Raw genomic sequence first — 15,766 nt, forward strand, 5'->3', positions numbered from 1 at the left:
ACACAGATGAGCCTTTAGGACATTACACGGAACAAAATGAGCCAGTCCCCAAAAGAAGTATCTTGTAGGATTCCACTTAGGGGAGGCACTCATAGTAGTCACAGTCATAGAGATAGAAAGTAGAATGGTGGTTCCTACGGGCTGAAGGCAAGGAGGCAATGGGGATTTACAGCTCAATGACTATAGAGTGTCAGTTATAAGTTATAAGAGGAAAAGGAGTCCTGGGGATTGGTAGTGGTGATGGTAGCACAACATTAAGAATGTATCTAATGCCACTGAACTGTGCACTTAAAAACGGCGACGATGGTAAGTTTTATGCTATGTGTGTTTCAACCCAATAAAAAAGAAAACAGGGAGAACAAAAATGAAATACTTCTTCATTCTGAGAGAAACACTAGCACTGGGAAAGTGAAAAGACAGCCCACAGGATGGGAGAAAATATTAGCAGATCATGTATCTGATAGGGACTAGTACTCCAAAAATATTAAGAACCCTTATAACTCAACAAGAAAAAGACACCCAATTTTAAAAGGGTACAGGATGTGAATAGCCGTTTCTCCAAAGAAGAAATAAAGAATCAGTAAGACTGTGAAAGGATGTGCAATATCATGAAGTATCAGAAAAGTGCACATCAAAACTATAATGAGATACCCCTTTATATGCACTGGGATGGCTAAAACCAAAAAGACAGGCAAGTATCAAATGTCAGTGAGGATGTGGAGAAGTTGGAATCCTCATTCACTGCTGGCAGGAATGTAAAATTACGTGGCTGCTTCAGAAAACAGTTGGGCAGTTCCTCAAAAGGCCAAACATAGAGTTAACACATGACTGAGCAATTCTACTCCCAAGTACCTACCCAAGGGAAATGAAAACATATGTCCAAGCAAAAACTTGTACTCAAACATCCACGGCATATTATTCACAATAGCCAAAAAGTGGAAACAACCAAAATGCTCGACTGCTGGATCAAAAAAAATAAACGTAACATGTGGTTCATTCATTCATTCAAAAAGAATCTATTATTTGGCCCCAAGGAAATGAGGTACTGGCACATGCTACACAGCTCATCCATGAAAACATATGATGTGAAATAAGGCAGTCACAGAAGACTATTATGACATGTAGGAGTGCATTGCTATGAAATACCTGGAACAGACAAAGTCCTAGAGCTAGAAAGCACACTGGTGATGGCCAGGGGGGCTCGGGGAGGGGAGAATGAAGAGGGACTGGTAATGAACATGAGAATTTTCTTGAGAGGGTGGGGAAAAGCTTCTAAAATCGACCGAGGTGATGGTTACATAATTCCCAGAACATGCTACAAACCACTGACCTGGACTCTTGGTATGTGAATTGTATCTCAACAAAGGTGTATTGTTGACAAGCTAAAATAAAAGTACACAATTACACTGGCGTGCATATTTTGGAAGCAAGACACGTTTTTAAAAAGTGAGAAAGTAGTTACCATAAGAGACAGGATCATGATTATCTCTGAAGCAGGAGGCTTTGTGACTGGCAATGGCACACAGGTGATTTCTATGGAGAAACTGATGATTACTGCACTGGTGCTGCACATATACAGCTGTTTTGCTCCCTCAGTCAAATATACATAACATAAAACTAACCATCCTGGCCATTTTTAAGTGTACAGGTCGGTGGCATTATGTACATTCACACTGTTGTGTGGTCATCAGCACCATCCATTTCCAGAACCTGTCATCATGCCAAACTGAAACTCTGCACCCATTAGACAATAACTTCCCCGTTACTCTTTCCCCCAGCCCTATTCTAGTAGAGCTCTATTCTACTCTGCCTCCATGAACTTGACTATTTGAGGAACCTCATCCAAAGGAAATCACAGAGGAGGAGTTAAGATGGCAGAGGAGTAGGGGACCTTAATTTTTGTCTGGTCCCTGGAATTCAGCTAGATAGTTACCAAATCTTTCTGAACACCTGCAAAATCAACCAGAGATCTGAGAAAAGAATTGCTGCAATTCTACAAACAGAAAAGTGACCACTTTTTGGAAGGTAAGAGGTGAGGAGACGTGATCCGGGGCAATACATGGGAAGATATAGGGCAGAGGGGTGGGAACTTGCGTGAGGAGGCTACCGCAAAGTATTATAAGCAGTAGGGCACAAAATCAGAACTTTTAGAAGTCTGCTACAATAGAGGACACCCCTGGCTTGAGGGTGCTCAGGTGGAGAAGCAGGGTGGAAAACCAGGTCGGACAGCATGGCCTCAGGATCCCCGGGGTCACCAGAAGAACGGAGGCGCCTGAGTGTGGCAGAGTTTCCAGACATGGGAGCTCGGAAGCTGGCTGAAAGCAGCGAGTCCAGGAGCTGGCTTTCTGCTGTGTGTTGTCATAAACTGTGAACTGCTGCACGGTCCTACTTTTGTGCCCTGGGCAGGGGCCCAGCAAAAGGCGGAAGCTGGGCCAGACACCCCCGCCCCTTTCTTGGGAGGAATGGCGTGGGTCTGTGCCATGGGAGTCCATAACATTTGGAGACTCAAAACTGGGTCATGTGCCTGAGATAAAACACTCGGTCACAGGCTGGGTGAACAAAGAGTTCGGATGAAAACCAGGGAGACAAGAGTGATTGAGTCACATAGTGTAATCCAGAGTTGCTTATGCTGAGCCCAGCCCCCTGGTAAGGGGGGTGCAATTCTACCCAGGCAAGGACACCTGAGAATCAGTGCAATAGGCCCCTCCCCCAGAAGACCAGCAGGAACAACTCATTAGCACCAAGTTTACCGATCATAGAGATTGCAAAAGTTCAGCTTTTGCGGAAAACAGGATATATCATTCATGGTTTAAAAAAATTATTCTTTAATCTTTTGGTTTTATTGTTTTTCAGCTAGTTTCTTATTTTTCCAATTCTCTGTTCAAGTCTTTAAAATTGTTTTAATATATACATTTTTAATTTTTGTTTTCCTTTCATTGTATTTTACTGTATTTTGGAGTCTGTATGTATAAACATATATACTTATATGTTTTCCTTTCTTTCCTAGTTTGAGATCTAGTTTCTCTTAACAAACAAGCCAAAACATACCCAGGATCTAGTTTATTGTTTTGTTTGTTTTACTTCTTGTTTGATTTCTTATTTCGTTTTGTTTCTGTTTTCTTCTGGTTAGTCCTGTTTGTATTTTCTGGTGATGCTGTTGTTATTTTTGTCTTTCTCTCTCTTTCTTCTATTCTTTTTGGACATAATTTTGAGATGGAGAAACTCACTCACCCCAAAAGAAAGGACAGGAGAAAGTACTACTTGCTGCCAGGGATTTAATCAATATGGATATAAGTAAGATGTTGCAGTGAAATTCAAAACAATGATTATAAAGAAATATGCTTGGAAAAAAGCATAGAAGACAGCAGAGAATCCCTTATTGTAGAAATAAAAGAATTAAAATCTAATCGGGTGAATATAAAAAATGCTATTATTGAGATGCAGTTAAAAAGAGAAGGTCTCACAGCCTGGATAAACAAGGCAGAAGAGAGTGTCAGTGATATAGAAGATCAAATGATGGAAACCAAGGAAGCTGAGAAAAAGAGAGAAGCAAGTACTGGATCACAAAGGGAGACTTTGAGAAATCAGTGAGACCACAGAGTGAAATAATGTTCAAATAATAGGGGTCCCAGAAGATGAAGGGGGGCAGGAGGCTTATTTGAACACAAATTACAGCTGAGAACTTCCCTAATCTGGGGTAGGAAACAGGCATTCAAATCCAGGAGGCACAGAGAACCCCCCTCAAAATCAATAAAATAGGTCAACACCCCAACACAGAATAGTGAAGCTTGCAAATTTCAGAGATAAAGAGAAAATCATGAAAGTAGCTTGAGACAAGAGGTCTCTAACCTATAAGGGTAGAAACATAAGGCTGGCAACAGACTTGTCCACGAGACCTGGCAGATCAGAAAGGACTGGCATGATATATTCAATGTGCTAAAGGGGAAAAAAATGCAGCCCAGAATACTTTATCCAGCAAAGCTGCCATTCAGAATAGAAGGAGAGATAAAGAGTTTCCAGGACAAAGAAAAATTAAAAGAATTCATGAACACTAAACCAGCCCCACAAGAAATATTAAAGGGGATCCTTTGAGTGAAAAGAGAGCCCCAAAGTAACAAAGCTCAGGAAGGAACAGAGATAATCTACAGAAACAGCAGTGTTACAGGTAATACAATGGCACTAAATTAATATCTTACAATAGTTACTCTGAACATAATGCTCCAATCAAAAGACACAGGGTATCAGATTGGATTAAAAAAAAAACAAGACTCATCTTGCTGTCTACAAGAGACTCATTTTAGACCCCAAAACACCTCCAGATTGAAAGTGAGGGGGTGGAGAACGATTTGTCATGCTAGTGGACATCAAAAGAAAGCTGGAGTGGCAATCTTTCTATCAGACGAACTAGATATTAATAAGAGATGAAGAAGGACATGATATAATAAAAAGGTCTATCCAACAAGAAGATCTAGCAATTATAAACATTTATGCCCCTAACTTGGGGCAACCCACTATAGAAACCAATTAATAACAGAATTAAAGAAACATGTTGACAATAGTAGCAGACTTTAATACCCCACTCATGGCAAAGGACAGATAATCTGAGCAGAAGATCAATAAGGGAACAAGGGCCCTGGATGACACCCTGGACCAGATAGACTTCACAGATATATTCAGAGCATTTTTTTCTTCTTTAGGTTTTATTTATTTGGGAGAGAGACAGAGAGACAGAGACAGACAGAGACAGAGACAGAGAGAGAGCACATGAGTGGGACGGAGGTGGGGGAGGAGCAGAGGGAGAAGCAGATCCTCAACTGAGCAGGGAGCCTGCTGCGGAGCTCGGTCCCAGGACCCCGAGATCATGACCTGAGCTGAAAAGAGCTACTTAACCAACTGAGCCACCCCGGTACCCTATTCAGAGCATTTCATCCTAAAGCAAGAGAATGGACATTCTTCTCAAGTGCACATGGAACATTCAATTGAGCTCACACCATGCATATTTTCAGAACACGATGCTTTAAAACTTGAGTTCAATCACAAGAGAAAATTTGGAAGGGACACAAATACATGGAGGTTAAAGAGCATCCTACTAAAGAATGAATGGGTCAACCAGGAAAGTAAAGAAGAATTTAAAAAATACATGGAAAGAAATGAAAATGGAAGCACAATAGTTAAGAATCTTTGGGCTGCAGCAAAGGCAGCCCTAAGAGGGAAGTATATAGCAATACAGGCACCTTCCTCAAGAAACAAGAAATGTCTCAAATACACAGCCTGAACATACACATAAAGGAGCTGGAAACAGAACAGCAAATAAAGCATAAATCCAGCAGGAGAAGAGAAATAATAAAGACGAGAGTAGAAATCAATGACACAGAAATAAAAAAACAACAACAGTAGAACAGATCACAAGGAAACTAGGAGCTGGTTCTTTGAAAGAATTAATATGATCGACAAACCCCTAGCCAGATTTATCAAAATGAAAAGAGGCCTTCCTCCCAAACAAACAAAATCATGACTGAAAGAGGAGAGACCACAACCAATACTGGAGAAGTACAAGCAATTACAAGAGAATATTATGAGCAATTATATGGCAACAAATTAGGCAATCTGGAGGAAAAAGATGCATTCCTAGAAACACATAAACTACCAAAACTGAAACAGGAAGAAATAGAAAACCTGAACAGACCCACAACCAGCAAAGAAATTGAAGCAGTAATCAAAAACCTCCCAACAAACAAGAGTCCAGGGCCAGATGGCCTCCCAGGGGAATTCTACCAAACTTTTCTTTTCTTTTACTCTTTAAAGATTTTTGACTTATTTATTCATCACTCGCACATACACACACACAGAGAGAGAGAGAGAGCAGAGAGAGAGAGAGAGGCAGAGACATAGGCAGAGGGAGAAGCACATAGGCACAGGGAGCCCGATGTGGGACTTGATCCCAGGACCCTGGGATCATGACCTGAGCCAAAGACAGATGCTCAACCACTGAGTCACCCAGGCGCCACTCCACCAAACATTTACAGAATAATTAATTCCTTTTCTTCTGAAGCTGTTTCAAAAAGATAGAAATGAAAGGACTTCCAAACTCATTGCACGAGGCCAGCAATACCTTGAACTCAATGCCAGACAAAGACCCCACCAAAAAGGAGAATTACAGACCAATATCCCTGACGAATATGGATGCAAAAATTCTCTCCTAGATACTAGCTAATAGGATCCAAGAGTACATTAGAAGAATTATTCACCATGACCAAGTGAGATTTGTTCCTGGGCTGCAAGGGTGGTTCAACATTTATTTTTATTTTTATTTTTTTAAAGATTTTATTTATTTATTCATGAGAGACACAGAGAGAGAAAGAGGCACAGACACAGGCAGAGGGAGAAGCAGGCTCCATGCAGGGAGCCCAACGTGGGACTCGATCCCAGGTCTCCGGGATCATACCCTGGGCTGAAGGAGGCGCTAAACTGCTGAGCCACCCGGGCTGCCCTCAACATTTATTTTTAACAACAGCTTTTAATAACAGCTTTCTTGATATATAACTCACACTGCACAGCCACATGCAGAAGAATGAAACAGGACCACTTTCTTACACCATACACAAAAATAAACTCAAAATCAATGAAAGACCTAAATGTGTGGCAGAAATCCATCAAAATCCTAGAGAAGAACACAGGCAGGAATCTCTTTGACCTCAGCTGCAGCAACTTCTTGCTAGACACGTCTTCAAAGCAAGGGAAACAAAAGCAAAAATGAACTGTTGAGATTTCATCAAGATAAAAAGCTTTTGCACAGCAAAGGAAACAGCAAAACTAAAAGGCAACCTATGGAACAGGAGGAGATATTTACAAATGACATATCAGATAAAGGGCTAATATCCAAAGTCTATAAAGAACTTTCAAACTCCAATACCCCCAAACCAAAGTCTGCAGTCAAGAAATGGGCAGAAGACATGAAGAGACATTTCCCAAAGAAGACGTACAAATGGCTAATAGGCAGGTAAAAAACAAAAACAAAAACAAAAACAAAAACAAAACTCAACATCACTCGGCATCAGGGAAACACAAATCAAAACCACAATGGGATACCACCTCCCAGCTGGTCAGAATGGCTAAAATTAACAACTCAGGAAACAGCAGATGTTGGCGAGATGCGGAGAAAGAAGAACCCTCTCACACTGTGGGTGGAAATGAAAACTGGTAGCCGCTGTGGAACACAGTGTGGAGGTTCCTCAAAAAGTTAAAAATCAAGCTACCCTACAACCCAGCAATGGCACTACTAGGTATTTATGCAAAGGCTACAAACATAGTGGTCCAAGGGGGCATCTGGACCCCAATGTTTACAGCAGCAATGTCCATAGTAGCTAAACTATGGAACAAGCCCAGATGTCCATTGACAGATGAATGGATAAAGAAGACGTGGTGTGTGGACACACACACAGACACACACACACACAGATGGAATACTATTCATCCATCTAAAAGAATGAAATCTTGCCATTTGGAAAGACGTGGATGAAACTAGAGGGTATTATGCTAAGTGAAATAAGAGTCAGAGAAAGACAAATACAAGATCTGACTCCTATGTGGAATTTAAGAAACCAAACAGATGGACACAGGAGAAAGGAAGGAAAAATAAAATAAGATGGAAACAGAGAGGGAGACAAACCGTAAGAGACTCAACTATAGGAAACAAACTGAGGGTTGCTGGAGGGGAAGGTGGGCAGGGGGGACCGGGTAACTGGGTGATGGGCCGGCCGTAAGGAGGGCACCTGATGGAATGAGCACTGGGTGTTATATACGCAACTGCTGAATCCCTAAATTCTGTCTCTGAAACTAATATACACTATATATTAATTACATTGAGTTTGAATAAAATGTTTTTAAATAAATGAAATCATAAAATATTTGTCCTTTTGTGTCTGGCTCGGCTGTTCTCTTTCTAATAACTCACTGTAAAATACATTTACATCTTATGCATGCTTTGTGTTTGTGCTGTGATTCAAAGTAAAACATTTCAGAAAAGAAAAAAGGAGTGGTGCAAACTGGAACAGAATGTTTATACACTCTTTCAAAGAGTTTCATTTTGAAATGGAAAAGAGAAATTGGATGCAACTGGAGAGTGATATAGGCTGAGAAGGATGGTTTCATAAGGGCGAGATATTACAGCATATGATGAGACTGGATCCAATGGACAAACAGATGTTTAAAATGTCAAAGGGAGGGACGCCTGGGTGGCTCAGCGGTTGAGTGCCTGCCTTCGGCCCAGGTTGTGATCTCCGGATCCGGGATCTAGTCCTGCATCGGGCTCCCTGCGAGGAGCCTGCTTCTCCCTCTGCCTATGTCTCTGCCTCTCTCTCTCTCTCTCTCTCTCTCTCTGTGTGTGTGTGTGTCTCATGAATAAATAAATAAATCTTAAAAAAAAAAAAGATGTCAAAGGGAGAAGGGAGAACTGGAAGAGTGAACAAAGTCCGTGAGCAACTGAATGGGAAGGAGACTCTGCATACAAGCAGAAGGATCGGCCTTAGATTGGAGCATGGACAACTTATCCACTACAGTGGAGGAGACTCTAGATACAGGTGGGCTCACCTGGCATCTACATGTAGAAGTACTCATTGGATTGCTTCCATTTTTCTCAGTGAAAGAAGAGGCAGGAAGAAATCAGGAGAGTGAACTTCTGGTAAAATATAGGAAGAGGTATACACACACTGAAATCACAAATATGCCATTAGTCAGCATGGTTGTGGGTTTCCCAGAAGACACTTTTAGCCATTCAGGGCAGGCATTCAAGCAAGTACAAACAAATAACACACAACAGATGAGACATCACCGTACCCATACCAGGGTTCACTTGATTAATAATTCTTGTTCATCTACTCTTGGACAAGCCCTCTTCTAGACCCAGGGGTATAAAGATGAACAGACAGAAGAGGTCGCTGAACCCCCAGAGGCCATATTCTAACACAAGGGAGACTTTTATCAGGATTATCTAGTTCAGAACAGGCACAATCTTAGTGTACCAGTATGTCAGGGCCATCTCGAGAAGGCTGTGGGCCTCTACGCACCCACCAACATGGCCATGATACTCATGCATAAGAGGAGACCGCTCTATTAGCATCCCCATACACATGTTTGGACTGTGTTATAAACAGAACTCGAGAAACCAAACTTTGGTGATGTTAAAACAGAGAGGACTATTGGCCCTTGCCCCGTGAGTCACCAGCCCACGTGAGTCTGTCCTGTGGCCACAGTGCCACCACTCTATCTGCCTTAGCTAACAGACCGGCCTGTGAGGTGTGCATATCACTATAATGCCATCGAGGGATAAAGAACAATCTGAATTATGATGTCTGTGTATCACAGAGCAAGAGTTTTAGAAGAGGGGAAGTGAGCGACAGAGTGTGCTCACCAAAGATGTCCAATCCCCCTGGTCTGGAACACTTGGAGTTAGCCAAGCAACGGACGACCAGAGGGGTGGGGGTGGGGCATTCTGTGTGGCACAGTTGAGAAGGCATGGAGGTTTTGTTTCCACTCTCAAGGTAGGGTCTTGCATTTTAGAGTTTGCAGTCCTTCATGATTATATCAGCCTATGATGTCGGAAGGACTTTAGCCAAGGTGCACTGAAGCTGATGCTGTGGAAAGAAGTCACAGAGAAAGGACACTATCTGAAGGATAACAGATCAGAAAGACTGGAAAGGACACAGCCAGAGGCTGTGCCTCTCACAGGTAGACAGTAGCCACCCTTTATGCAGCCAGAAGAGATCTGGAGCTAATGCCTGTGACTGAGGGTCTGTGTGTCAGGGAGAGCTGCTGCTGATGGACGCAGGCCACCCACCATCAGCTGATTCACAATGGCCATATCCATGGCAGCTTCTTTGAGACACTCTGCCTCCTTGTCTTCTCTGCAGAAATACCAAGTGGTTACCTACGAGGCTGGCCAAGTGTTTCAGACTTGGGCTCCCCACGTGAAGGACTTGAGGCGGGCACTGGTAGCACCAGGACCTCTGTGTGTCAGGTTGGGGGTTTTGTTGCTGTTGGTACTGATTTTCTTGCCAAGCTTGTACTGTGACCCTGGATCTGTATATTACTCTTCTTATGAAACAGTCATCCCCAAGAGTCTGACAGCCAAGGGAAGGGAAGACCCAGGGGAAAAGGCATCCTATGTACTATTAATGCAGGGCCAGAAACAGGTGATTCACCTGAAGGTGAAGAGAGACTATTTTGTGAGTAACTTTCCAGTCTTCAGCTACCACAATGGTGTCCTGGGGCAAGAAATGCCTTTCATCTCGCATGACTGTCACTATGAAGGCTACATAGAAGGAGTCCCAGGTTCTTTTGTTTCTCTCAACACCTGTTCGGGCCTCAGGGGCATCCTGATTAGGGAGGGAAAACCCTATGGCATTGAGCCCATGGACACTTCAAAACGGTTTGAACATGTGCTGTACACCATGGCACACCAAGCTCGAGTCTCCTGTAATGTCACTTCCAAAGGCAGCCAAGTGGTGTCCACCAGCCGGCAACAAGGGAGCAGGGAGCCTCGCAGTCTACAGGCACCGTCCTCCTTTTGGTCACACACCAAGTACGTGGAGATGTTTGTCGTGGTCAACCACCAGCGGTTCCAAATGTGGGGCAGTAACGTCAATGAGACAGTCCAGAGAGTAATGGACATCACCGCTCTGGCCAACATCTTCACTAGGGGAATAAACACAGAGGTGGTGTTGGCTGGAATGGAGATCTGGACCGAGGGGGACCTCATAGAAGTCCCAGCGGACTTGCGAGTTACACTCAGGAATTTCAATAGCTGGAGACAGGAGAAGCTGTTCCATCGTGTGGAGCACGATGTTGCCCACATGATCGTTGGACATCATCCTGAAGGGGATGCGGGGCAGGCATTTCTCAATGGTGCCTGTTCGGGAGGCTTTGCAACAGCCGTTGAATCCTTCCATCATGAAGATGTCCTCCTGTTTGCAGCGCTCATGGTCCATGAGCTCGGGCACAACTTGGGTATTCAGCACGACCACTCAGCCTGCATTTGTAAAGATAAACACTTTTGCCTCATGCATGAAAATATCACTAAGGAAAGTGGCTTCAGCAACTGCAGCTCTGACTACTTCTACAAGTTCCTCCGGGAGCATAAAGGGGCCTGCCTATTTAACAAGCCTCGGCCCAAAGGTCGCCTGCGTAGGCAAGCCACGTGTGGAAATGGTGTGTTGGAGGAGGATGAACAATGTGATTGTGGACCTGACTGTGGTAATAACCTTTGCTGTGACCAAACATGTCACCTGAAGCCAAAAGCAAAGTGTAGTCATGGACCTTGCTGTAAAGATACATGTGATTATGCAGAACAGGGACTGATGTGTCGCTCTGCTTTGGGAGAGTGTGACCTTCCAGAGTATTGTGATGGTATCTCTGACAGATGCCCCACTAACACATACAAGCAAGATGGTACATCTTGTCAAAGAGTTCACTATTGTGTTCAGGGTCAGTGTAAGACTCTCGATTTTCAATGTGTAAGTGTTTTTGGGTACCCTGCAAGGTCTGCCCCAGAAGACTGTTACATTTCCATGAACACTAAAGGGGATCGGTTTGGAAACTGTGGCCTTCCCACTTCAGAAAGCCAACAATATGTTAAGTGCACAGATGAAAACATATATTGTGGGAAAGTTATATGTACAAATATTAAAAATATGCCAGATATCAAACCCATGCATACAATGGTCCAGATTCCTTATAGAGATGACTGGTGTTGGAGCATGGATGTTTATAATGTTACCGATATCCCTGATGATGGTTATGTGGAAATTGGCACTCTTTGTGCCCCAGAAAAAATTTGTTATAATTTCTCCTGTGTTGATTATGCTGTGCTCAACTATGACTGTGAACCAAAAGAAATGTGTAATGGGAGAGGAGTTTGCAACAATTTAAAGCACTGCCATTGTGAGGCTGGCTATGCCCCACCTAACTGCAAAACTATAGGAACTGGGGGTAGTGTGGACAGTGGCTCTCCTGCTGCAGTAAAGGGACCTGAAACCACTACCATTGTTGAAAAACGTGAGGATGGTTTCTTAGACCAAATTATCATATCATCTTTGGTATTTTCCTTCCTAATATTATTAGTCGTAATTATTTGTATCATTATCATTTGTAAACGTGCAAGAGGAGCTCCTCCAGAGCCCACAGAAAAGGGTCCAGCTGAGGCTGCAGTAAAGCCCCCAGAAGCAGAGCCTGAAATGGCTGCTCCAGAAGAGGTAGTGGAAGAGGAAAGGCAAGAAGAGGAAGAAGAGGAAGAGGAAGAGGAAGAAGAAGAAGAGGAAGAGGAAGAGGAAGAGGAGGAAGAATCCGAGCCATAAGAGAAGTAGTGGGAGAAAGAAGCCAAATATGTCAGACATCTCAAGCACTGAATGGGAATGAGAGGCTCAGGGAAGTAAAGATGAAGTGGGAATGACAGCTCCAGTGGCTCTGACTAGAAATACAGTCTATAAAAATATACTAATGTAGGAGGAGGGATTCACCACTCACTTTTTTTTAAACTCATTTTAGTATGTAAGGTTTTATTTATTTAATATATTAAATATTCTACTACTTTTTACTTTTCCACATTTCATTTGAACTCTTCACATGCATCTGTATACAACATCAGTATCTTTGTCTCGGGCCAATTTTTCCATTCACCAGAAACTCCTTTAGTACATACCATCTTTCGTCTAAGTTGTTTGACATATACTACCATATTTACCTGCATTTATTACTTTCACTATATAAGTAACCAGTACCTATTATGAGGACAGCTGTTTATGTGATCATTTAAATTTGCCTTATAAATGTATATTCATGAAATGAGCGTTTAAATCCAAAAATAAATAAAACCCTATTCTGATTATTTATCTCTTCAGATTCCACTTGGCATAGTTATTAAGTCCATTTTATTCTAGGACTCTGTGGGATATACCATACCTGGGAAACCAGAAAAGCCTGATTGTCCCAAGGTCAAGGGGCAAGTGTTAAAATCATACTCCTTTTCAAATCTGGCAGATGTTTATTTTTTTTTTTTTAATTTTTATTTATTTATGATAGTCACACAGAGAGAGAGAGAGGCATAGACACAGGCAGAGGGAGAAGCAGGCTCCATGCACCGGGAGCCCGACGTGGGATTCGATCCCGGGTCTCCAGGATCGCGCCCTGGGCCAAAGGCAGGCGCCAAACCGCTGCGCCACCCAGGGTTCCCTCAAATCTGGCAGATGTTTAACATGATGCATGTATACCCAACTTATTACTTCCCAGTATTCCCAAAACCTTCCTATAGCCATACTCCCTTTTCACCCACAAGGTTTCAATTATTTTTCTTTAGAGCAGCTTTCATAGCCTTTCCTCTTTAATCATCTTCATGGGATGAATTTCAAACCTCCAAATATCTTGTGTCTGATGAATATCACCTAGACTTAGAAAACTGTATTTATGCTAATTTTATGAGTATAGAGACCCTAACCTCCGACAGTGCTAAGTACGTGTATAAAACTAAATTTTTATCTTCTATTTTTTAATGTATTGAAATTATTAACTTGTTCACTGACATCAGAAGGAATCTCTCCAATTACAGGTTAACAGTGCTTAGAGGTGGTAGATACTTCTCTGTGAAGAAGCACAAAGCAAGTATAACATTAATGTTATTTTGTGGCAAGAATTGTGATAAATACTTTGCATTCATTGTTTCCACTTCATCTTCCCAAGTTCCCTATGAAACCTCCATGTTGTTGATGAGGAAGCAAAGAAAATTTGCTCTAGAACTGGTAAGTGGTGGAACCTGCATCTCTCCTCAGGTATGGCTCAATCACTATTCTCCACTTCCTCATGGGTCTTTTCTTATGGTAAAAAGTGATGAGGAAGGCACTCAACAGGTCCCTAATTGACCTCTACTATGAACTCCCAAATTGCATAAAAATTATCAATGAAAATGTCTTTTCTCCTATTACATCTTGACATCAGGGAATGGCAGGTTGTCATCTTACTCAGTGCTTGGATTCAGCATATTATAAATGCTTAATAAAAGTCTATTATGAATAATTAACTGGAGATAACCTTAAAATATAGATAAGGCCAAATTCATTTCCTTGGCTGAATGCCTCTTGCTATTCCTTAGCACAACAAAAATCTTACTTAGTGTAATACTGAGGCAGACCAATTTTTTAAAACAGATTTATTCATTTTAGAAGGAGGGGAGGGGTGGAGGGGGAGGGAGAGGGAACTCTAGGCAGACTTTTTGCTGAGCTTGGAGCCCAACAGTGGGCTCGATCCCAGGATCCTGAGATCATGACCTGAATTGAAACCAAGAGTTGGATGCTTAGCTGACTGCACCAATCCCAGGCACTGGGATTGCTAAACATTTAGAAATTATCAAGTAATAAAAAGTTTATAACATCTTGAATTCCAAACATAAAATAAAATAAAAATCTTGAATTCCAGCAAATGAACGTTGAACCACATTAGGATAGACTACGGTAAAGGAGGAGGCTAGTTTTAATGTGGACAGGAAAAAGCAGTTAGATGTAACTTAGGTTGTGAAATCTCCATGTTTGAGGATCAGTTTCTTGTAAAGTTTGGGTGACAACAGTTCTACATCGCATGTGACTGCCTCTAGAAAGTATGCTTTTTCAACTGATTCCTCTCCATATTACATTTGGGGGATTTTGATGAAAGCTTGCATGTTTCAAACATCTGAGTCAGCAGTCACCAGCTACTTGCTCCCTTAAAACTTACTGCTATCTTTTACCTGGGCAGCTATTATCCTTTTTGTGCTGCCTTAGGCCAGAAAATACCCAGGCCCTTCCCTTAGTTCCTCAAACCATAGTCATGTCCAGGCTCTACATTTTTATCCAGATTTGGGGGGTAGAGTGGGGGACAAAGGGAAATTACAATGTGAAAAAGAAAAATATTTGAATGCTACAGATATGTATTAATGCTCCTGAAGTCCAGGCATCATGCCCTGCTGGTGGACTTGGATAAGCTGTCTCTTCCTCAGACCTGACCCAACACCCTCTCTTGTTCCTGTAGGACTGCTTGTGAGAATATCCTTGTCTGGAATCAGACTCCACCACATTCTCTGGGGCCCAGTGAGAGGGGAAAGAAATAAAAAAAGTAATTTACTAACAACCCAGATCATGTCATCATAACCTCACATTAATATAATTACCCCCACAATAAAGACAAAGCATGAAATTAGTCTGACAAAAATTTAGCTTTTTGTATGTTCAAACTTCATTTTTAAGCTTATTTTTAAATTTTTAAAAAAGATTTTATTTATTCATGAGAGACACAGAGAGAAAGAGAGGCAGAGACACGGGCAGAGGGAGAAGCAGGCTCCATGCAGGGAGCCCAATGCGGGACCTGACCCCAGGACTCCAGGATCATGCCCTGGGCCAAAGGCAGGTGCTAAACCACTGAGCCACCCAGGGATCCCCTATTTTTAAATTTTGAATTATAATTGACATATAACATTACATGAGTTTCAGGTATACAACATAATGATTCGTATTTGCAAATATGGTGAAATGGTTGCCATGGTTAAGTCTAGTTAACATCTATCACCACACTCTTTCTTCTTTCTTTCTTTCTTTTTTTCTTTCTTTCTTTCTTTCTTTCTTTCTTTCTTTCTTTCTTTCTTTCTTTCTTTCTTTCTTTCTTTCTTTTCTTTCTTTCTTTCTTTCTTTCTTTCTTTCTTTCTTTCTTTCTTTCTTTCTTTCTTTTTTAAAGATTTTATTTACTCATTCAT

The 15,766-nt window shown here is 42.0% G+C and overlaps 1 protein-coding gene and 1 long non-coding RNA gene across 2 annotated transcripts; both read left to right on the forward strand.

Moving 5' to 3' along the window:
• Positions 1-1,616: 1,616 nt before the first annotated feature.
• LOC119866152 lies at positions 1,617-15,321 on the forward strand. Its single transcript, XR_005379171.1, has 3 exons — positions 1,617-2,025; positions 13,729-13,787; positions 15,049-15,321. It is a non-coding gene; the product is annotated as an uncharacterized LOC119866152 (long non-coding RNA).
• On the forward strand, positions 9,465-12,892 carry LOC100687282 (disintegrin and metalloproteinase domain-containing protein 1a-like). Its single transcript, XM_038575122.1, has one exon. The coding sequence runs from the start codon at positions 9,852-9,854 to the stop codon at positions 12,348-12,350; it is 2,499 nt and encodes an 832-aa protein (XP_038431050.1). The 5' UTR covers positions 9,465-9,851; the 3' UTR covers positions 12,351-12,892.
• Positions 15,322-15,766: the final 445 nt, after the last annotated feature.

This window comes from Canis lupus, chromosome 26 (genome assembly GCF_011100685.1).
Source record: "Canis lupus familiaris isolate Mischka breed German Shepherd chromosome 26, alternate assembly UU_Cfam_GSD_1.0, whole genome shotgun sequence".
NCBI classification, from domain to species: Eukaryota; Metazoa; Chordata; class Mammalia; order Carnivora; family Canidae; genus Canis; species Canis lupus.

Coding starts and splice junctions, on each gene's coding strand:
- LOC100687282 (XM_038575122.1), top strand. CDS start 9,852: ATGGCCATATCCATGGCAGCTTCTTTGAGACACTCTGCCTCCTTGTCT.